Source organism: Oncorhynchus tshawytscha, linkage group LG16 (genome assembly GCF_018296145.1).
Source record: "Oncorhynchus tshawytscha isolate Ot180627B linkage group LG16, Otsh_v2.0, whole genome shotgun sequence".
Lineage (NCBI taxonomy): Eukaryota > Metazoa > Chordata > Actinopteri > Salmoniformes > Salmonidae > Oncorhynchus > Oncorhynchus tshawytscha.
Genome location: NC_056444.1, coordinates 27,674,587 through 27,699,586, shown reverse-complemented (window position 1 = coordinate 27,699,586; position 25,000 = coordinate 27,674,587). Strand labels below are relative to the sequence as shown.

Genomic DNA, 25,000 nt, shown 5'->3' with positions numbered 1-25,000 from the left:
AAGGACAGACCAGGCAACTATCCAAGTGCAAGAGCGATGCTTTGAGAAAAGAATGCATGGAAAAAAATAAAAACACCACAGAAAAAAAACTTTCAATAAAAAAAGGCCAAAACGAGACAGTAAATGTTCCACCAGAAACAGAGAACAAAAAATGTAATTGTGTTCAAAGTGAAGCCATGGGAGCAGTCAGCGAGGGCCTCGGCTGTAGCCTGATAGATCAAGACAAGTGGATGAAGAAAGGAGAGACAGTGAGAGGGAGAGAGAATTGCTTTGGCAATGTAAACATATGTTTCCCATGCCAATAAAGCCCCTTAAATTGAAATTGAATTGAGAATGTGAGAGTTAGAGAGAAAGAAAGAAAGAGAGTAAGTGAGAGGTGAGAGAGAGTGTGAGCGAGAGAGGTGACAGGCAGACAGGCAGACAGACAGAACTAAAGATCGGACGGCAGCGAGCAGAGGACAAAGGCCTGGCTTACCCAGCTCAGTTATCATTTGTATGTTGATTCCAAGTTTTTTTTCCTGACTGAATGAAACCAAAGGCAGTATTTTGCCAGGTTTAGCTAATGACAGTAAGACAGTGTGGAGCAGAGGGGGGAGAGATAGGGTCATTATTGGAACAGCTTCAAAGAGCAGAGAAAAAGAAACGCAGCCTGAGACCAGTCATCAGGATTAGACAGACTGAAACTGGTATAGGTAAAGGTAGCCATGACATGCAACTACAGCACAAGAGAGGGACAGATGTGGCTGAACCACTAAAACATTAAAACACAAAGGGGTTACAGATATACAATATTGTATACATAAACTGACTTTACGTGACGTTGTCCATTTGACTCGACTATGGTAAAGTAAAGTGACAACATTGACACTACAACTACAGTGTATAGTTCCACAGAGACGGATGTTTACTGCTTTACCTCCTCTCTACGTCCAGGGAGGAGGAGGACAACGTTAGTGATGATAATATTATCTACTTAATAGCCAGGGCCTGACAAAATCTGCAGGAGAAATTAATCTAAATCAAACATAGAAGAAATGATATTAAATCAAGCATACTGTAGCTGGGGAATTTATTGAAATCAAATACAGCAAGACAAAAACAAACAGCTACACTTGATTTGTTGATTACATATGTAGTACTCAAGAACATAGAGAGAGAGAGAGGCAAAACAATGTTCATACAGCTTCCTGTCCCTGTGTCTCTCCCCGTCTCTGTCTGTGTCTCTCCCCGTCTCTGTCTGTGTCTCTCCCCGTCTCTGTCTGTGTCTTTCCCCGTCTCTGTCTGTGTCTCTCCCCGTCTCTGTCTGTGTCTCTCCCCGTCTCTGTCTGTGTCTCTCCCCGTCTCTGTCTGTGTTTCTCCCCGTCTCTGTCTGTGTCTTTCCCCGTCTCTGTCTGTGTCTCTCCCCGTCTCTGTCTGTGTCTCTCCCCGTCTCTGTCTGTGTCTCTCCCCGTCTCTGTCTGTGTCTCTCCCCGTCTCTGTCTGTGTCTCTCCCCATCTCTGTCTGTGTTTCTCCCCGTCTCTGTCTGTGTCTCTCCCCGTCTCTGTCTGTGTTTCTCCCCGTCTCTGTCTGTGTCTCTCCCCGTCTCTGTCTGTGTCTCCCCGTCTCTGTCTGTGTCTCTCCCCGTCTCTGTCTGTGTCTCTCCCCGTCTCTGTCTGTGTCTCTCCCCGTCTCTGTCTGTGTCTCTCCCCGTCTCTGTCTGTGTCTCCCCGTCTCTGTCTGTGTCTCTCCCCGTCTCTGTCTGTGTCTCTCCCCGTCTCTGTCTGTGTCTCTCCCCGTCTCTGTCTGTGTCTCTCCCCGTCTCTGTGTCTGTGTCTCTCCCCGTCTCTGTCTGTGTCTCTCCCCGTCTCTGTGTCTGTGTCTCTCCCCGTCTCTGTCTGTGTCTCTCCCCGTCTCTGTCTGTGTCTCTCCCCGTCTCTGTCTGTGTCCCTCCCCGTCTCTGTCTGTGTCTGTGTCTCCCCGTCGCTGTGTCTGTGTCTCCCCGTCTCTGTCTGTGTCTCTCCCCGTCTCTGTCTGTGTCTCTCCCCGTCTCTGTCTGTGTCTGTGTCTCCCCGTCGCTGTGTCTGTGTCTCCCCGTCTCTGTCTGTGTCTCTCCCCGTCTCTGTCTGTGTCTCACCCCGTCTCTGTCTGTGTCTCTCCCCGTCTCTGTGTCTGTGTCTCTCCCCGTCTCTGTCTGTGTCTCTCCCCGTCTCTGTCTGTGTCTCTCCCCGTCTCTGTCTGTGTCTCTCCCCGTCTCTGTGTCTGTGTCTCTCCCCGTCTCTGTCTGTGTCCCTCCCCGTCTCTGTCTGTGTCTCTCCCCGTCTCTGTCTGTGTCTCTCCCCGTCTCTGTCTGTGTCTCTCCCCGTCTCTGTCTGTGTCTCTCCCCGTCTCTGTCTGTGTCTCTCCCCGTCTCTGTGTCTGTGTCTCTCCCCGTCTCTGTCTGTGTCTCTCCCCGTCTCTGTCTGTGTCTCTCCCCGTCTCTGTGTCTGTGTCTCTCCCCGTCTCTGTCTGTGTCTCTCCCCGTCTCTGTCTGTGTCTCTTCCCGTCTCTGTCTGTGTCTCTCCCCGTCTCTGTCTGTGTCTCTCCCCGTCTCTGTGTCTGTGCCTCTCCCCGTCTCTGTCTGTGTCTCTCCCCGTCTCTGTGTCTGTGTCTCTCCCCGTCTCTGTCTGTGTCTCTCCCCGTCTCTGTCTGTGTCTCTCTCCCCGTCTCTGTGTCTGTGTCTCTCCCCGTCTCTGTCTGTGTCTCTCCCCGTCTCTGTCTGTGTCTCTCCCCGTCTCTGTCTGTGTCTCCCCGTCTCTGTCTGTGTCTCTCCCCGTCTCTGTCTGTGTCTCCCCGTCTCTGTCTGTGTCTCTCCCCGTCTCTGTCTGTGTCTCTCCCCGTCTCTGTCTGTGTCTCCCCGTCTCTGTCTGTGTCTCCCCGTCTCTGTCTGTGTCTCTCCCCGTCTCTGTCTGTGTCTCTCCCCGTCTCTGTCTGTGTCTCCCCATCTCTGTCTGTGTCAGAGGGGATAGAGTGGTGGGTTTCTAGTGCTTTAGTCAGAGGGGATAGAGTGGTGGGTCTCTAGTGCTTTAGTCAGAGGGGATAGAGTGGTGGGTCTCTAGTGCTTTAGTCTGAGGGGATAGAGTGGTGGGTCTCTAGTGCTTTAGTCAGAGGGGATAGAGTGGTGGGTCTCTAGTGCTTTAGTCAGAGGGGATAGAGTGGTGGGTCTCTAGTGCTTTAGTCAGAGGGGATAGTGGTTCTAGCGAACCTGGTCTCTAGTAATTTAGAATCCCTCAGAGACGTGAAACTTTCATGAGTCCCCTGGACCACAGAGAATATTAGAGAATATAGCCAGCACCATTGTTATTATTAAATGGACCCATTTTGCTACTGTGGCACTTTTTTTTTAGCTTCCTCTCACTCTCATTTGACTCTCTCCCTCCTTCTCAATCAGGCAGTTAATGGACTAATGGTACATAGACAAAGTGAGTGTTCTGACTTTGTAATGAGACATCTCAGCTAGAGCTTCCACAAAGAGAGGGACATATGAAATGACCACAATTGCTCAGCTTTGCATTTAGCTCCCCACAAATCTCAGGCCAAAGTCGCTAATCATTAGCATCAATATATCGCTAAAATTAGTCATCACAGCCATAGAAAATTAAGAGTTTCGCCAACTACCCTCCACATTGGCACCAAACGTTCCACAACAACATTCAAACTTGCATTCTAACCAGAATGCAAAAGAATGTCCACCGAACTGTTGAAGGCAACATGGCGGTCCTGAAGATGCTAAATCTCTAAGTCAGTTGGCCAAACTCTGTGTACAATTTCACAGTATTTCCCCAACAGGCAAAACTGGTATAAATAACATCACAACAACCAGAAAGTGGTTGAAATGACATAATATTGACATCCTATGGAGCTGTTTTGCCCGCTATCATTAGTGAATGGTCAGCTGGTGTGTGTTTCTCACCTAGTTCAGTGATGATGGGGATGTTGGCGCCAGTGGTGACGGAGGCCTGGCGTGCTAAACCATGTACTGGACTGCTGTCTGGAGAGGACCGGTCCATTCCAGGAGGCGTGAAACCTACACAGAGCACAAAAAGAAAGATACACCAAACCATTGAAACGTACAGACACAGAGATACACACAAAACCATTGAAAACCTATAGACACAGAGAGATACACACAAAACCATTGAAAACCTATAGACACAGAGATACACACAAAACCATTGAAAACCTATCGACACAGAGAGATACACACAAACCATTGAAAACCTATAGACACAGAGAGATACACACAAAACCATTGAAAACCTATAGACACAGAGAGATACACACAAAACCATTGAAAACCTATAGACACAGAGATACACACAAAACCATTGAAAACCTATCGACACAGAGAGATACACACAAACCATTGAAAACCTATCGACACAGAGAGATACACACAAACCATTGAAAACCTATAGACACAGAGAGATACACACAAAACCATTGAAAACCTATAGACACAGAGAGATACACACAAACCATTGAAAACCTATAGACACAGAGAGATATACACAAAACCATTGAAAACCTATAGACACAGAGAGATACACACAAAACCATTGAAAACCTATAGACACAGAGATACACACAAAACCATTGAAAACCTATCGACACAGAGAGATACACACAAAACCATTGAAAACCTATAGACACAGAGAGATACACACAAACCATTGAAAACCTATAGACACAGAGAGATATACACAAAACCATTGAAAACCTATAGACACAGAGAGATACACACAAAACCATTGAAAACCTATAGACACAGAGATACACACAAAACCATTGAAACGTACAGACACAGAGAGATACACACAAAACCATTGAAAACCTATAGACACAGAGATACACACAAAACCATTGAAACGTACAGACACAGAGAGATACACACAAAACCATTGAAACGTACAGACACAGAGATACACACAAAACCATTGAAACGTATAGATACATAGACACACACAAAACCGTTGAAACCTACAGACACAGAGATGTGTAATACAACACTGATTGCACATTAATACCACACATTAATACCACACTGATCACACATTAATACCACACTGATCACACATCAATACCACACTGATCACACATTAATACCACACATTAATACCACACTGATCACACATTAATACCACACTGATCACACATTAATACCACACTGATCACACATTAATACCACACTGATCACACATTAATACCACACCGATCACACATTAATACCACACTGATCACACATTAATACAACACTGTTCACACATTAATACAACACTGATTACACATCAATACCACACTGATCACACATCAATACCACACTGATCACACATTAATACCACACTGTTCACACATTAATACCACACTGATCACACATTAATACCACACTGATCACACATTAATACCACACTGATCTCACATTAATACCACACTGATCACACATTAATACCACACTGATCACACATTAATACCACACTGATCACACATTAATACCACACTGATCACACATTAATACCACACTGATCACACATTAATACCACACTGATCACACATTAATACCACACTGATCACACATTAATACCACACTGATCACACATTAATACCACACTAATCTCACATTAATACCACACTGATCACACATCAATACCACACTGATCACACATCAATACCACACTGATCACACATTAATACCACACTGATCATACATCGATACCACACTAATCTCACATTAATACAACACTGATCTCACATTAATACCACACATTAATACCACACTGATCTCACATTAATACCACACTGATCTCACATTAACACCACACTAATCTCACATTAATACCACACTGATCTCACATTAACACCACACTAATCTCACATTAATACAACACTGATCACACATTAATACCACACTGATCACACATTAATACCACACTGATCTCACATTAATACCACACTAATCTCACATTAATACCACACATTAATGCCACACCGATCACACATTAATACAACACTGATCTCACATCAATGTCACACTGATCACACATTAATACCACACTGATCACACATTAATACCACACTGATCACACATTAATACCACACTGATCACACATTAATACCACACTGATCACACATTAATACAACACTGATCACACATTAATACCACACTGATCACACATTAATACCACACTGATCACACATCAATACCACACTGATCACACATCAATACCACACTGATCACACATTAATACCACACTGATCATACATCGATACCACACTAATCTCACATTAATACAACACTGATCTCACATTAATAAATCAAATCAAATCAAATTTTATTTGTCACATACACATGGTTAGCAGATGTTAATGCGAGTGTAGCGAAATGCTTGTGCTTCTAGTTCCGACAATGCAGTAATAACGAGCAAGTAATCTAACTAACAATTCCAAAAAAAAACTACTGTCTTATACACAGTGTAAGGGGATAAAGAATATGTACATAAGGATATATGAATGAGTGATGGTACAGAGCAGCATAGGCAAGATACAGTAGATGATATCGAGTACAGTATATACATATGAGATAAGTATGTAAACCAAGTGGCATAGTTAAAGTGGCTAGTGATACATGTATTACATAAGGATGCAGTCGATGATATAGAGTACAGTATCAACGTATGCATATGAGATGAACAATGTAGGGTAAGTAACATTATATAAGGTAGCATTGTTTAAAGTGGCTAGTGATATATTTACATAATTTCCCATCAATTCCCATGATTAAAGTGGCTGGAGTAGAGTCAGTGTCATTGACAGTGTGTTGGCAGTAGCCACTCAATGTTAGTGGTGGCTGTTTAACAGTCTGATGGCCTTGAGATAGAAGCTGTTTTTCAGTCTCTCGGTCCCAGCTTTGATGCACCTGTACTGACCTCGCCTTCTGGATGACAGCGGGGTGAACAGGCAGTGGCTCGGGTGGTTGATGTCCTTGATGATCTTTATGGCCTTCCTGTAGCATCGGGTGGTGTAGGTGTCCTGGAGGGCAGGTAGTTTGCCCCCGGTGATGCGTTGTGCAGACCTCACTACCCTCTGGAGAGCCTTACGGTTGAGGGCGGTGCAGTTGCCATACCAGGCGGTGATACAGCCCGCCAGGATGCTCTCGATTGTGCATCTGTAGAAGTTTGTGAGTGCTTTTGGTGACAAGCCGAATTTCTTCAGCCTCCTGAGGTTGAAGAGGCGCTGCTGCGCCTTCCTCACGATGCTGTCTGTGTGAGTGGACCAATTCAGTTTGTCTGTGATGTGTATGCCGAGGAACTTAAAACTTGCTACCCTCTCCACTACTGTTCCATCGATGTGGATGGGGGGTGTTCCCTCTGCTGTTTCCTGAAGTCCACAATCATCTCCTTAGTTTTGTTGACGTTGAGTGTGAGGTTATTTTCCTGACACCACACTCCGAGGGCCCTCACCTCCTCCCTGTAGGCCGTCTCGTCGTTGTTGGTGATCAAGCCTACCACTGTTGTGTCGTCCGCAAACTTGATGATTGAGTTGGAGGCGTGCATGGCCACGCAGTCGAGGGTGAACAGGGAGTACAGGAGGGGGCTCAGAACGCACCCTTGTGGGGCCCCAGTGTTGAGGATCAGCGGGGAGGAGATGTTGTTGCCTACCCTCACCACCTGGGGGCGGCCCGTCAGGAAGTCCAGTACCCAGTTGCACAGGGGGGGTCGAGACCCAGGGTCTCGAGCTTGATGACGAGCTTGGAGGGTACTATGGTGTTGAATGCCGAGCTGTAGTCGATGAACAGCATTCTCACATAGGTATTCCTCTTGTCCAGATGGGTTAGGGCAGTGTGCAGTGTGGTTGAGATTGCATCGTCTGTGGACCTATTTGGGCGGTAAGCAAATTGGAGTGGGTCAAGGGTGTCAGGTAGGGTGGAGGTGATATGGTCCTTGACTAGTCTCTCAAAGCACTTCATGATGACGGATGTGAGTGCTACGGGGCGGTAGTCGTTTAGCTCAGTTACCTTAGCTTTCTTGGGAACAGGAACAATGGTGGCCCTCTTGAAGCATGTGGGAACAGCAGACTGGTATAGGGATTGGTTGAATATGTCCGTAAACACACCGGCCAGCTGGTCTGCGCATGCTCTGAGGGCGCGGCTGGGGATGCCGTCTGGGCCTGCAGCCTTGCGAGGGTTAACACGTTTAAATGTCTTACTCACTTCGGCTGCAGTGAAGGAGAGACCGCATGATTCCGTTGCAGGCCGTGTCAGTGGCACTGTATTGTCCTCAAAGCGGGCAAAAAGTTATTTAGTCTGCCTGGGAGCAAGACATCCTGGTCCGTGACTGGGCTGGGTTTCTTCCTGTAGTCCGTGATTGACTGTAGACCCTGCCACATACCTCTTGTGTCTGAGCCGTTGAATTGAGATTCTACTTTGTCTCTGTACTGGCGCTTAGCTTGTTTGATAGCCTTGCGGAGGGAATAGCTGCACTGTTTGTATTCAGTCATGTTACCAGACACCTTGCCCTGATTAAAAGCAGTGGTTCGTGCCTTCAGTTTCACACGAATGCTGCCATCAATCCATGGTTTCTGGTTAGGGAATGTTTTAATCGTTGCTATGGGAACGACATCTTCAACGCACGTTCTAATGAACTCGCACACCGTATCAGCGTATTCGTCAATGTTGTTGTCTGACGCAATACGAAACATCTCCCAGTCCACGTGATGGAAGCAGTCTTGGAGTGTGGAGTCAGCTTGGTCGGACCAGCGTTGGACAGACCTCAGCGTGGGAGCTTCTTGTTTTAGTTTCTGTCTGTAGGCAGGGATCAACAAAATGGAGTCGTGGTCAGCTTTTCCGAAAGGGGGCGGGGCAGGGCCTTATATGCGTCGCGGAAGTTAGAGTAACAATGATCCAGGGTCTTTCCACCCCTGGTTGCGCAATCAATATGCTGATAAAATTTAGGGAGTCTTGTTTTCAGATTAGCCTTGTTAAAATCCCCAGCTACAATGAATGCAGCCTCCGGATAAATCGTTTCCAGTTTGCAGAGAGTTAAATAAAGTTCGTTCAGAGCCATCGATGTGTCTGCTTGGGGGGGGATATATACAGCTGTGATTATAATCGAAGAGAATTCTCTTGGTAGATAATGCGGTCTACATTTGATTGTGAGGAATTCTAAATCAGGTGAACAGAAGGATTTGAGTTCCTGTATGTTTCCTTCATCACACCATGTCACGTTGGCCATAAGGCATACGCCCCCGCCCGTCTTCTTACCAGAGAGATGTTTGTTTCTGTCGCCGCGATGCGTGGAGAAACCCGCTGGCTGCACCGCTTCGGATTGCGTCTCTCCAGTGAGCCATGTTTCCGTGAAGCAGAGAACGTTACAGTCTCTGATGTCCCTCTGGAATGCTACCCTTGCTCGGATTTCATCAACCTTGTTGTCAAGAGACTGGACATTGGCAAGAAGAATGCTGGGGAGTGGTGCACGATGTGCCCGTCTCCGGAGTCTGACCAGAAGACCGCTTCGTTTCCCTCTTTTTCTGAGTCGTTTTTTTTTTTTTGGTCGCTGCATGTGATCCACTCGGTTACACTGGTTGTAAGGCAGAACTCAGGATCCGCATCGCGAAAAACATATTCTTGGTCGTACTGATGGTGAGTTGACGCTGATCTTATATTCAGTAGTTCTTGTCGGCTGTATGTAAAGAAACCTAAGATGACCTGGGGTACTAGTGTAAGAAATAACACGTAAAAAAACAAAAAACTGCATAGTTTCCTAGGAACGCGAAGCGAGGCGGCCATCTCTGTCGGCGCCGGAAGTACACACTAATACCACACATTAATACAACACTGATCTCACATTAATACCACACATTAATACCACACTGATCTCACATTAATACCACACTTATCACACATTAATACAACACTGATCTTACATTAATACCACACTGATCACACATTAACACCACACTAATCTCACATTAATACCACACATTAATACCACGCATTAATACCACACTGATCACACATTAATACCACACTAATCTCACATTAATACCACACATTAATGCCACACCGATCACACATTAATACAACACTGATCTCACATCAATGTCACACTGATCTCACATTAATACCACGCATTAATACAACACTGATCTCACATCAATAGCACACTGATCACACATCAATACCACACTGATCTCACATTAATACCACACATTAATACCACGCATTAATACAACACTGATCTCACATCAATAGCACACTGATCACACATCAATACCACACTGATCTCACATTAATACCACACTGATCACACATTAATACCACACTGATATCACAATAATACCACACTGATCACACATTAATACCACACTGATCACACATCAATACCACACTGATCTCACAGTAATACCACACTGATCTCACATTAATACCACACTAATCTCACATTAATACAACACTGATCACACATTAATACCACACTGATAACACATGAATACCACACTAATCTCACATTAATACCACACATTAATACCACACTGATCACACATTAATACCACACTAATCTCACATTAACACCACACTAATCTCACATTAATACAACACTGATCACACATTAATACCACACTGATAACACATGAATACCACACTAATCTCACATTAATACCACACATTAATACCACACTGATCACACATTAATACCACACTAATCTCACATTAATACAACACTGATCTCACATTAATACCACACTGATCTCACATTAATACCACACTGATCACACATTAATACCACACTGATCACACATTAATACAACACTGATCACACATTAATACCACACTAATCACACATTAATACCACACATTAATACCACACTGATCACACATTAATACCACACTGATCTCACAGTAATACCACACTGATCACACATCAATACCACACTGATCTCACAGTAATACAACACTGATCTCACATCAATAGCACACTGATCACACATCAATACCACACTGATCTCACATTAATACCACACTGATCACACATTAATACCACACTGATATCACAATAATATAATTTCACAAATAATTTACCACAGGTTTGGTGATTGAAAAGGTCATACATAATTTTGAGAAGAGAAAAACTAAACTATAATCGAGAACAACAATAAAACATTAAAATGAGAACACTAAGTTGATCGGACTATGTAATGCACAGTTAGTGTCTGTCACATGCCACTATTAGTTGGTTACACTACACTATTCAGCAAAAGCTGCTGGGCTAACTGAGAATGAAAAGATGTTTATGAGGGGAGGGAGGGGGTGATGGTAAAATGATGCAGGCGCTTCCTAAAAATGTCAATATAGATATTGTGCTTTTAGGGGTCATCTGAGAGACATATTTAGCATTCACATCCTTCCATCAACCTGCCTGCCTTCCATAAATGTTATATGTGCTTCATGTTGTTACCATAAAATTGGCGAAGTGGATCCTGAAAACCTTTTATCAGGAAAATAGAGGTGCGATTCCCGACCATGAAATACAAAAGGGGCGAGTGACAAGGGCATGAATTCCCATGACTTCACATTTTTGCATTTCCTTAAAGTGACAAGTAAACACCTTAAATCAGTAATGCTAGATGCATAATGCATTACCTGTATTGTGACATCCATCATTTAGTGCCGACTAAAGCAAAACCCACCTTATAGTTTTACAGTACAGCAGTGACAAAACATAATGCATGATGGGAATATATTCAGGTCACAATGTTTCAGGGGAGGGGTCATTTTCTGGCAGGGATCTTTTCATCCTCCTCACTATAGAGGACACACCAGTTCTGCATTCATCACAAACTTAAGGCTGAACTGAAAAATCCACACCCTTGTTACGCCAGTTACTGACACTGGGAAGAGGCAAGGTTTGACAATCTGTAGCAGTCAGACTGGAAGCTCACTCAGAGTACGCTTCATATCGATAAAATAGGACATTTATATCTCTAGAGAGTGACAACTGGGTTTTTGGATATTGCCTGTAAAAAACATTATTTTTCCACTATCAGTGTAAACAAGCAGTCCAGTATCTAATTGTGAAAGTACTCTGACAATAGATACAGGGACGTTTTTCAAACATGTGTAAAAATCAGTTGGGCTGCAAGCGACAAATTTAAATGAAGAAAAGGGGAGAGTTGTACACACATCATTGATTATCAGTCAGATAGTATATACTGTATGAGTGGATTCATTATAATGGTTTGAATGCATTTGGTAAAATATCTTCTAGAACTTACAAACAAGAGGGGAATAGATTTTCTCACAAAATAAAATGTTTTACGGCTCCCTGTCACAGAGAAGCAAATGCAAGGGTGTGTGAATGTGTGTGTGTGTATATTTGTGTATGTGTGTGTGTGTGTGTATATTTGTGTATGTGTGTGTGTGTGTGTATATAAATTTGTGTATGTGTGTGTGTGCGCATCTGATATGGACCCCCACCTCCACCCCTCTCAGGCCCCAGGCACAACTTAGCTCTGCGGTCTACAGACTACATCCTACCGGCCATGTGAACATCTCCCCAGCAATACATCTCCTTACTTATTAATGTGCACCTTGTTTACATTTCACACCCCACATCTGAATAGATTTTCTGAGAGGAAGGAATCCACAGAGCAAAACACTATTAAATAGTACCCCTGTGCGTGTTTCAAGTTTTATTAGTTGTATCACTTCATACTCGTCGCCAAATCCACTGGCTCCAGGTCATCTATAAGTCTCTGCTAGGTAAAGCTCCGCCTTATCTCAGCTCACTGGTCACCATAGCAGCACCCACCCGTAGCAGGCGCTCCAGCAGGAATATTTCACTGGTTACCCCCAATGCCAACTCCTCCTTTGGCCGCCATTCATTCCAGTTCTCTGCTGCCAATGACTGGAATGAATTGCAAAAATCACTGAAGCTAGAGACTTATATCTCCCTCACTAACTTTAAGCATCAGGTGTCAGAGCAGCTTACCGATCATTGCACCTGTACATAGCCCATCTGTAAATAGCCCACCCAACTATCTCATCCCCATGTAATTTTTTTCTCCTTTGCACCCCAGTATCTCTACTTGCACATTCATCTTCTGCGCATCTATGACTCTAGTGTTTAATTGCTAAATTCTAATAATTTCAACACTATGGACCATTTATTGCCTTACCTCCCTAATCTGTATATCTGCCTTACCTCTGCCTTACCTCCCACACTGTATATAGACTTTTCTATTGTGTTATTGACTGTACGTTTGTTTATTCCATGTGTAACTCTGTGTTGGTTGTCTCGCACTGCTTTGCTCTATCTTGGCCAGGTCACAGTTGGAAATGAGAACTTGTTCTCAACTGGCCTACCTGGTTAAATAAAGGTGAAATAAAATAAAAATGTAAAAAGTATGCATGTGTGTGTGTGTGTGCGTGCGTGCATGTGTGTGTAGGTGGGATCTTGAACCTAAATATTTATCAGTGGAATGGGTACAGATGATGTAAGACGCAATCATTGATAACAATAGGCTTCAACCAGTATGACAGAGGATATAATGTCTGTGAATACATGGGGAAAGGGGACCTCAGATTCAGTCTATTCATTGTGGAGCTGAGCCAGAACATCACTCACTCAGACCAGGAGAAATAACTGCATTGACCTTCTCCAAAACCATGGTGCTTGGCATGTTTTCTTAGATGTCTGTTGGTCTATCATAAGATTCAGTCCCTCCAGGTTTTTATGGTCACATTTTTTTTTACAAAATCACTTTCCCCAAAAACGGCCCAGTCAAGCCAAGCGTCAACAAACCTTTTCCCCCATCAGCGCATTTGCCTGACAAACTGGACAACATCATTGCAAATGGCCATACAAAATGTCAGAGCAAAATCAGGCATTTCTGCCCACAAATATGCACGGGGGATCCTGGAGGGACTGATTAGTAGATGAATGCAGGAGATCCAGGATGGAATGTCATGAACAACAGCTGAAGAAGGCTGTCTGGTGATTGGCTGGTTAAAAATGACAAGACTGGATGGGACATGAGGCTTATCTGTTTTTCTGAATGCATCAGCAATCTGTTCCAATCAGTCTGCCAGAAACCAGAGGGGTTAGTATAAACAGGCACCACATCAGGGACAGACACAATCGCAACAGGGGTGGGGAGTCACATCCTTAAAATATATTATTTGGGAGGTTGAACACCACTTTCCTTGTTTATTTACCATGATGAAAAAAATCACTGATTTAAGTGGTAGAACACTACATCCTCTCCCCCCCACAGCCAGAACAGTACATAACAGTCTATCATCTTGTAGGCCAGTCAGTCCTTACCTTGGGAGTTAGCCTGCAAGAGCCCGATGCTGTCGTCAAACTGCATAGACTTTATGTTGAGCGACGCCAGAATGCATTCCTTATCCTGCAGCGAGGCGTCGTCGATATTGTTCTGATTGGCCGACAGTATCACGCACATGTCGCAGAGGTTGATGTTGACAGCCCTTAAATCTGCACGGCTTAATGGCGTACCCTTCAGGCGCGGTGAAGAAAAGAGACGGACAGAGAGAGAGAGAGAGAGAGAGAGAGAGGAGAGAGGGAGAAGAGGGGAGAGGAAACAAATGACAGACTAAGTGAGGGGAGCTTTGGGAGATTAGATAACAAGTATTGCAGTTTTGCAGCGGTGACATTCAGCCGATCTAACTGGGCACTGGGGAATCAGAGACGTGGACTAATCTAAAGGGTAGTAGACGCTGAAGGCTAACAGGCCTGGTTTCTTAGGGCTCTCTGATACTTAGTCAAGCCAGCGTTAACGAGCTCTAAAGCAGGCAGCCTTGCCAGAGTTTCACAAATTTAGATGACCAGGGAGGGCAGCTGCAGTGCATTGTAACTTCATATGAATAGGCAGACTTTGTCACTGGTGTGAATGGATGGAAGATTGAATTCAGGACCCAGTTGTGGAATTGACAGGAACAGCCACACCACCACCAACAACAACCACAACTAATCACAAAGAAATCCACTATATCACTAACTAAAGCTATACTTCTATTACTGCTAGGCCATCACTAAAAATAACAAGTTCTTAACTGACTTGCCTAGTTGAGGAGAGCCAAGTCTAGGACAAAAAGGCTTCTCAACAAGCCATAAGCCTCCTGAACAGGTAACCAAATGGTTACCCAGACTATTTGCATTAAGAACATAGAAGTCACCTGAGATAAGAACATAGAAGTCACCTGAGATAAGAACATAGAAGTCACCTGAGATAAGAACATAGAAGTCACCTGAGATAAGAACATAGAAGTCACCTGAGATAAGAACATAGAAGTCAACAGTGTCAAAATTACAACAATGTGTCTTTTTCCGGATCAGAGGTATTATACAGCCGGGTTTGGTATTAAATTCTGGAGCGTTGTTACACTGGTCTACTCACAGCCAGTATGGATGGTATGATATGATTTTGCATTGTAAGTGCATGATGTTGTCGGTTGTATAACTTTGACTCGTAACAGTAGGTATTACAGTGGTACTCACAGGTAGTATGGAGACCTTGGGGAAGTTGTGTAGGGTTTCCCACTCTCTCCTCAGGTACTCCAGCGAGCCCACAAACACTATGGGCTTCAGCTCGTGATAATGGAAGTTGCTGGCTCTCAAAGGCATCACCAAGTTTCGCAGCCCCACTAGAGCGGACGTGACATCTCCAAATATACAGACCACTACATGGCCGCTCAACACCGTCATGGATGCCTCACTCCGGGTCTGAGCAGGGAGAGAGAGAGGGGCGAGAGTGGTGAGAAACATGGAGACAGAAATAATGGAGAGAACGAATAATGGGGTGAGAGAAAGAAAGAAAGAAAGAAAGAAAGAAAGAAAGAGAGAAAGAAAGAAAGAAAGAAAGAAAGAAAGAAAGAGAGAAAGAAAGAAAGAAAGAAAGAAAGAAAGAAAGAGAGAAAGAAAGAAAGAAAGAAAGAAAGAAAGAAAGAAAGAAAGAAAGAAAGAAAGAAAGAAAGAAAGAAAGAAAGAAAGAAAGAAAGAAAGAAAGAAAGAAAGAAAGAAAGAAAGAAAGAAAGAAAGAAAGAAAGAGAGAAAGAAAGAAAGAAAGAAAGAAAGAAAGAAAGAAAGAAAGAAAGAAAGAAAGAAAGAAAGAAAGAAAGAAAGAAAGAAAGAAAGAAAGAAAGAAAGAAAGAGAGAAAGAAAGAAAGAAAGAATGAAAGAAAGAAAGAAAGAAAGAAAGAGGGAATAAACACATAGCACTGTCAGAAAACAGAGAGAGGCAGAGTGCTGATGAGAAACCCTGCAGTCCCACCCTTTGAGGCTCAAGGTGAACCCGGCACAGGTCAATGCAGTTGAAACTCTAAATGGTTAAGGAGTAAGGTGTATAAAATTGCTTTCAAAGCCATGCTTGTGGTGGTTCTATACTATGACCCAGTACATAGAAAACAGTTGACTCACCTTGGAACAACAGAGGCATTGAGAGAAATGTGGGTATACATTATTAGTATGTGGTTGTTACTGCTATGTGAAGGAAACCGTTTCTTTAGAGCCTACCAAACCTCAGCAATAATTTATTCTAAGACCAATCAGTGCAAATACTAAATGGCCAACTCCATAATAATATTCCTCAGCCTACACAGCTAAAAACAGTGTGCACATGTACATGATTTAGAAAAGTCTAGTATCTTTGTATTTATTATGGATCCCCATTAGCTGCTGCCATGGCAACATCTACTCTTCCTGGGTTCCAGCAACATTTAGGCAGTTATATACAATTTAAAATATTTACATGACATTACATTTCATAACACTTTTCACAGCACATTAAATGTGTTCCCTCAGGCCACTACTCTACTACCACATATCTACAATACAAAATCCATGTGTGTGTGTGTATCATCAAACTGAAAATCCCCTTCGGAGTCACACGTACTGTAGAACAACACCTCCCATATCTGTTGATGGATAGGTACTGTAGAACAACACCTCCCATATCTGTTGATGGTTAGGTACTGTAGAACAACACCTACCATATCTGTTGATGGATAGATACTGTAGAACAACACCTACCATATCTGTTGATGGATAGGTACTGTAGAACAACACCTCCCATATCTGTTGATGGATAGGTACTGTAGAACAACACCTCCCATTTCTGTTGATGGATAGGTACTGTAGAACAACACCTACCATATCTGTTGATGGATAGGTACTGTAGAACAACACCTCCCATTTCTGTTGATGGATAGGTACTGTAGAACAACACCTCCCATTTCTGTTGATGGATAGGTACTGTAGAACAACACCTCCCATTTCTGTTGATGGATAGGTACTGTAGAACAACACCTCCCATTTCTGTTGATGGTTAGGTACTGTAGAACAACACCTACCATATCTGTTGATGGATAGGTACTGTAGAACAACACCTACCATATCTGTTGATGGATAGGTACTGTAGAACAACACCTACCATATCTGTTGATGGATAGGTACTGTAGAACAACACCTACCATATCTGTTGATGGATAGGTACTGTAGAACAACACCTCCCATATCTGTTGATGGATAGGTACTGTAGAACAACACCTACCATATCTGTTGATGGATAGGTACTGTAGAACAACACCTACCATATCTGTTGATGGATAGGTACTGTAGAACAACACCTCCCATTTCTGTTGATGGATAGGTACTGTAGAACAACACCTCCCATATCTGTTGATGGTTAGGTACTGTAGAACAACACCTACCATATCTGTTGATGGATAGGTACTGTAGAACAACACCTACCATATCTGTTGATGGATAGGTACTGTAGAACAACACCTCCCATATCTGTTGATGGTTAGGTACTGTAGAACAACACCTACCATATCTGTTGATGGATAGGTACTGTAGAACAACACCTACCATATCTGTTGATGGATAGGTACTGTAGAACAACACCTACCACATCTGTTGATGGATAGGTACTGTAGAACAACACCTCCCATATCTGTTGATGGATAGATACTGTAGAACAACACCTACCACATCTGTTGATGGATAGGTACTGTAGAACAACACCTACCATATCTGTTGATGGATAGGTACTGTAGAACAACACCTACCACATCTGTTGATGGATAGGTACTGTATCCCTACACTGGATGTTAGTAACCATGGTTCAACTCAGTTAACTCTGTGGGACAACATGTGGCTATTTTCCTCAAGAAATCAAATCTGCTTCATGCTTTGTTTGCTTGACATGCTACTTCTGGGTGTGGCAATACTGATGTCATGACAACCCTACAATACTGGTGTCATGACAACCCTACAGGGAGACGTAGATGACCACTCACCAGGATGACCTTCTCGATCTCTTTAGACGGACACCAGTGGAACATTCCTGTGGAGTCATACTGCTTCAAGTTCATGTCCATGTTCTCCATCTGCTCGTTCCCAGGGATTAGTAGAGGGTCATGCCTGCTGAGGGGACATGACACAACAACCAACAGTATGAGCTGGGGATCACCATGGTCAAGTTGATGCTATTTGGTTTTTATGTATTTTATTATTACCTAGGTTTGGTTGAAACCGAAAACTAATCACTCAATATCATTTCCTTCTCTAACCCTAGATGCCACAGCTACCCAGTCATCAGAAAGTTGTTGAAGGATATTGGTAGCAGCATTGGGGACAGAGCAAGGCCTGAGTGTCCACTATGTCACCGCTGACAAAGAGAATGTAGCGCCAGTTTACGGCTTTTAGCCCCGCCCCCTCGCTCACGACACTGCCAACAGTAAAAGCTCCAACAGGACTTTAAATATTTCAGGAATTTGAACCAATCCCATTTTGCTTTCCCAACTGATGCCCATGAATGATTTATCATCAGCATGCCACCTGCAAACTGGCTGCGGCACAGCGACAGACCGCTGAGTGTTCTCAGCTGTAATGTTAACACTAACCATGGAAGAGCAGAGTGAAGCTTCTTCTCCTTATCAGACACGGTGGTCCCATTCTGGTTACATGTAAAAAGTAGGATTTGAAATTCTCCCACGCACATTTTTTATACTATCCCATAATTAATACACCTGTTTAGACTAATGTTAGTGCTGGGCCAGAACAAATGTGCACCCCATAGGGGTCCCATAAGATTGAGAAGCACGGAATCAGAGTGTTTGAGCTGAGAGCCAGGGGCCGGACTACAAAGGTTTCCCTCTGATGTCGACCATGGGTCTACAGGGAATTTGCTCCCTCTGTCGGTATCACCTCAGAAACCCTTAATCTGGGGTCACACGATGCAACTGTCACACAATTTCAGTTGCAAGTGACATCATTTCATAACTTTTCTGATACACAAAACAACTCAACACGCAACAGCCAATCAAATTGAAGCTGCTTTAGTCATATCATCAGAATTCTAAACTCATCTAATGCCTTCTGCTGCATCAAATTGTGATTTCACAAATTATTTATTCATCCAAACATTTGGTTATTGATTGAGGATCGATTTAGACAAAATGTTGGCTGTACAATTTAGCTAGCTAGCCAAAATGAAATTGTCAGCACTGTTCTAATCAAACTAACAAAGAGCTAACCAAGCTAGCAATGAACTAAGCTAACAACGAACTAGCTAGCTAACATCAATGGAGTTCATGTTGAACAATTTCAGTTGAAACTGGTAAGAGAGAGATCTGGGTTCACTTAAGAAATACATTTATTGACTGCCAAAGCATGTACATTAACCTTTACTAGCCCTGATGCCAATATCTAATTATACAGCACTGACAGCTGTGTTGACATGACAACTGGGCCGGAGTTCAGAACGTTCGAATGGATCATGTGCTAAAAGCATTCATTTTGATTGGCTGTTACTTGCAACTACTTGCACAAAGTTGAAATAAAGTAGCAACTCAGTTGGAAGTTGCATGAATGCTTGCTGTAACACCAGCCTTACATGTTCACAAAGCTATTGTCTGCATCATTGCCCTATGTTATTGAAAGTAAATAAGAACCCTTAGGATATCCTGAAAACTTGTTTTGTTTTTGACTGTATTTTGTGTTCAAAACATGCACATTTATCGAAGACTTATGACAGTAACAAATTAAAGAGCAGGGTAAGAAATGGCTTCATACAGCATCTTTGTGTTTCTTTTTGAGGGTGACATTGGCGTAACGTGTGAGAAAACATCATGGGTGTTTGACATATAGCACATCTCCTTCCATCACGCTCTCTCTGTTCCATCACAAGTGGCACTCTGTGTGACAAGTCTCTCTGATGCTCCTACATTTGGCATTCATTTCATTGCAAGAAATATCACATCAAAAATGTGTAAATTAGTTCCATTCCTCTCTCTCTTTGTGTCTCTCTCTCTGTCTCTCCATCTCTGTCTGTATCTCTCTCCCTCCATCCCTCTCTCCATCCCTCTCTGTCTGTATGGAGATAGATTAAATCAGTTGGTGCAGGTGTTAATAACTCTGACAGCGTTTAGTGCTTTTACACCCTGGCTGAATATCTCATTCTGATCCGCGTGTTGCGCCACTCTCCACAAGTCCCTGTCACTTCAATCAGAGCATGCGGGGGCTGACTGGTGCAGGAAGGCAGGCAGGCACCTCCTCCTCCACTGTCAAAGATGGCTATCTTTCACACAACTGTCAGCGGTGACTGTTGTCTTCCTGTTTTCTTTCCTCCCTTCTCCTCTCCTCTCCCCCCTCTCTTCTCTCCCTTCTCTCCTCCTCCCCTATTTCCTCTCCACCCCTCCCCTATTTCCTCTCATCTCCTCCTCTCTCCTATTTCCTCTCATCTCCTCCTCTCCCCTATTTCCTCTCATCTCCTCCTCTCCCCTATTTCCTCTCATCTCCTCCTCTCCCCTATTTCCTCTCATCTCCTCTCTCCCCTCTCTCCCCTATTTCCTCTCCTCTCTCTCCTCCTCTCCCCTATTTCCTCTCCTCTCTCTCCTCCTCTCCCCTATTTCCTCTCCTCTCTCTCCCCTATTTCCTCTCATCTCCTCTCTCTCCTCCTCTCCCCTATTTCCTCATCTCCTCTCTCTCCTATTTCCTCTCCTCTCCCACCTCCTCTCCCCTATTTCCTCTCCTCCTCTCCCCTATTTCCTCTCCCCTCTCTCCCCTATTTCCTCTCCTCTCTCTCCTCCTCTCCCCTATTTCCTCTCCTCTCTCTCCTCCTCTCCCCTATTTCCTCTCCTCTCTCTCCTCCTCTCCCCTATTTCCTCTCCCCTCTCTCCCCTATTTCCTCTCCTCCTCTCCCCTATTTCCTCTCCTCTCTCTCCTCCTCTCCCCTATTTCCTCTCCTCTCTCTCCTCCTCTCCCCTATTTCCTCTCCCCTCTCTCCCCTATTTCCTCTCTCTCCTCCTCTCCCCTATTTCCTCTCCCCTCTCTCCCCTATTTCCTCTCCTCTTCTCCCCTATTTCCTCTCCCCTCTCTCCCCTATTTCCTCTCCTCTTCTCCCCTATTTCCTCTCCTCTTCTCCCCTATTTCCTCTCCCCTCTCTCCCCTATTTCCTCTCCCCTCTCTCCCCTATTTCCTCTCTCTCCTCCTCTCCCCTATTTCCTCTCCCCTCTCTCCCCTATTTCCTCTCCTCTTCTCCCCTATTTCCTCTCCCCTCTCTCCCTATTTCCTCTCCTCTCTCTCCTCCTCTCCCCTATTTCCTCTCCTCCTCTCCCCTATTTCCTCTCCTCTCTCTCCTCCTCTCCCCTATTTCCTCTCCTCTCTCTCCTCCTCTCCCCTATTTCCTCTCCCCTCTCTCCCCTATTTCCTCTCCTCCTCTCCCCTATTTCCTCTCTCTCCTCCTCTCTCCCTATTTCCTCTCCCCTCTCTCCCCCATTTCCTCTCCCCTCTCTCCCCTATTTCCTCTCCTCTCTCTCCTCCTCTCCCCTATTTCCTCTCCCCTCTCTCCCCTATTTCCTCTCCTCTCTCTCCTCCTCTCCCCTATTTCCTCTCCCCTCTCTCCCCTATTTCCTCTCCTCTCTCTCCTCCTCTCCCCTATTTCCTCTCCCCTCTCTCCCCTATTTCCTCTCCTCCTCTCCCCTATTTCCTCTCCCCTCTCTCCCCTATTTCCTCTCCTCTCTCTCCTCCTCTCCCTATTTCCTCTCCCCCTCTCCCCTATTTCCTCTCCTCTCTCTCCTCCTCTCCCCTATTTCCTCTCCCCTCTCTCCCCTATTTCCTCTCCTCTTCTCCCTATTTCCTCTCCCCTCTCTCCCCTATTTCCTCTCCTCTCTCTCCTCCTCTCCCTATTTCCTCTCCTCCTCTCCCCTATTTCCTCTCCCCTCTCTCCCCTATTTCCTCTCCTCTCTCTCCTCCTCTCCCCTATTTCCTCTCCCCTCTCTCCCCTATTTCCTCTCCTCTCTCTCCTCCTCTCCCCTATTTCCTCTCCCCTCTCTCCCTATTTCCTCTCCTCTCTCTCCTCCTCTCCCCTATTTCCTCTCCCCTCTCTCCCCTATTTCCTCTCCTCTCTCTCCTCCTCTCCCCTATTTCCTCTCCCCTCTCTCCCCTATTTCCTCTCCTCTTCTCCCCTATTTCCTCTCCCCTCTCTCCTCTATTTCCTCTCCTCTCTCTCCTCCTCTCCCCTATTTCCTCTATCTCCTCTATTTCCTCTCCTCTCTCTCCTCCTCTCCCCTATTTCCTCTCCTCTCTCTCCTCCTCTCCCCTATTTCCTCTCCCCTCTCTCCCCTATTTCCTCTCCTCCTCTCCCCTATTTCCTCTCCCCTCTCTCCCCTATTTCCTCTCCTCTCTCTCCTCCTCTCCCCTATTTCCTCTCCCCTCTCTCCCCTATTTCCTCTCCTCCTCTCCCCTATTTCCTCTCCCCTCTCTCCCCTATTTCCTCTCCTCTCTCTCCTCCTCTCCCCTATTTCCTCTATCTCCTCTATTTCCTCTCCTCTCTCTCCTCTTCTAATCTCCTCCTCTCCTTTCCATTCCTCACCTCTATTTTTCTCTCTTTTGCTCCTCCCCTCTCCCCTTCTCTTGCTCTTTCCTTTACCCTAGAACCAATCAGGGGAACTGGAGGTTAACAGACGTGACACTTGTGTCCGCCACACCACGCCCAGGGGACATACGTGTGACGTCCTGAGTCTCCTTACCCATCAAAAGGGTTAGAATGGTGTTAATTCCCGGACAGGAGCATGCCGTTCACGCGTGGAACAGAACGCCACGATGGTTATGACGAACACAGCTCGTTCGCTCAATGACATGTCAGATTGGCGGATTGGGAAATGACTTTGTATTTACACAGGCTGAGCCGGCTCCCAGACTAACCGTTTCAGATATCAGATATCTAGCCAGTACAAAAACATATTTTGTAGAATATTAAACAAAACATTTAAATCAGCTAGAAAATCAACATGGTATCAAAAGAGAATTTACTGTGCATTTCAATATATTTGCATTTAATTGCCTTGCCTAAAGAAAAGGCCTATAGTTTCTGCCAAGTAAATTGTGGGTGAACCCAAACTGTACAATAAAGTAACCTAGGCAATAAAAGACAGCCCATAACAAAGGAGAATTTGCCCTCTTTCTCTCCCTCCCCCGTCTCTCCCTCTCTATACCCCCACTCCCTCTCTCCCTCCCTCTCCAACCGTCCCTCTCCAACCGTCCCTCTCCAACCGTCCCTCAGTGTATATTTCAAACATAGTTATTCCAGTGCATCGCTCAGCAGTCACTAGCTTGGGATGGGTATGCTCCCCCAATCCCTCTCCAGCAGGCTATGAAGGCAGCCTCTCGCTTTGAAAGTTCTCCCCATCATGCAAACTGACAAAAACATGCTTTTCAAAAACCCACAGCCAATCTGTTGATCATTATTTATTTACAGAGGCCTTCAGGCAGCAAGTCCTGTAAAAACCAGACTTGATATGGTATATACACACTCTCTCTCTCTCTCTCTGCTGTGTTTTTCCCCCTCCTTCCTTGTAGAGTAAAGTATCCCTACGGCTACCTCAAACAATCACTTTTCATTGTGCATAAAATACACCTTGTAAAGCGTAAGTATTTAATATATATGGTATCATATATTGACAGGGGCTGTGGGGAGAGAAAGGGGCTGTGGTCGGCGCTGGGTAATTTGATGTTTTGCTGAGGGCTATGACTTGAAAAAGCCTACACCTAGAACAGAGGACCTGTCATCCGCAGCCCCAAGAGCCAGCCGAATACACAAGCACCCCTAAAGCAGAGAAACTTTGACACCGCTTTGAAGCATTTTCAAAACCAAGTAAATAACTCCTAAGAATTATTATCACTGTGAGATCAAAGCGGAGATGCAAATATTACACGGCGAATGGGGACCATCTCCTCAGCAGAGGAGAGAATGAGAGAGAGAAAATAAGGTTTTGTTAAGAAACAAAAACTAGCAGCCGTCTAAACTAGCAGCCATCTTAACTAGCAGTTATCTAGACTAGCAGCCATCTAAACTAGCAGCCATCTTAACTAGCAGCCGTCTAAACTAGCAGGCGTCTAAACTAGCAGTTATCTAGACTAGCAGCCGTCTAAACTAGCAGCCGTCTAAACTAGCAGTTATCTAAACTAGCAGCCGTCTAATCTAGCAGCCGTCTAAACTAGCAGTTATCTAGACTAGCAGCCGTCTAAACTAGCAGCCGTCTAAACTAGCAGCCGTCTAAACTAGCAGCCGTCTAAACTAGCAGCCGTCTAAACTAGCAGCCATCTAAACTAGCAGCTGTCTAAACTAGCAGCCGTCTAAACTAGCAGCCATCTTAACTAGCAGTTATCTAAACTAGCAGCCATCTTAACTAGCAGTTATCTAAACTAGCAGCCATCTAAACTAGCAGCCGTCTAAACTAGCAGCCGTCTAAACTAGCAGTTATCTAAACTAGCAGCCGTCTAAACTAGCAGCCGTCTAAACTAGCAGCCGTCTAAACTAGCAGCCGTCTAAACTAGCAGCCATCTTAACTAGCAGTTATCTAGACTAGCAGCCGTCTAAACTAGCAGCCGTCTAAACTAGCAGCCATCTAAACTAGCAGCCATCTTAACTAGCAGCTGTCTAAACTAGCAGCCAGCTTAACTAGCA

The 25,000-nt window shown here is 44.5% G+C and overlaps 1 protein-coding gene across 1 annotated transcript in view; it reads right to left on the bottom strand.

The window, feature by feature from the left end:
• Positions 1-25,000, bottom strand: part of LOC112251626 (calcium-activated potassium channel subunit alpha-1-like) — a 350,091-nt gene that overhangs the window by 14,964 nt on the left and 310,127 nt on the right. The window contains exons 20-23 of the mRNA XM_042299053.1: positions 18,330-18,456; positions 15,529-15,753; positions 14,335-14,527; positions 3,930-4,043 (exon numbers count right to left, since the gene is read on the bottom strand). Of these exons, the coding sequence (XP_042154987.1) occupies positions 3,930-4,043; positions 14,335-14,527; positions 15,529-15,753; positions 18,330-18,456 (659 nt within the window). The remainder of the gene's footprint in view (positions 1-3,929; positions 4,044-14,334; positions 14,528-15,528; positions 15,754-18,329; positions 18,457-25,000) is intronic.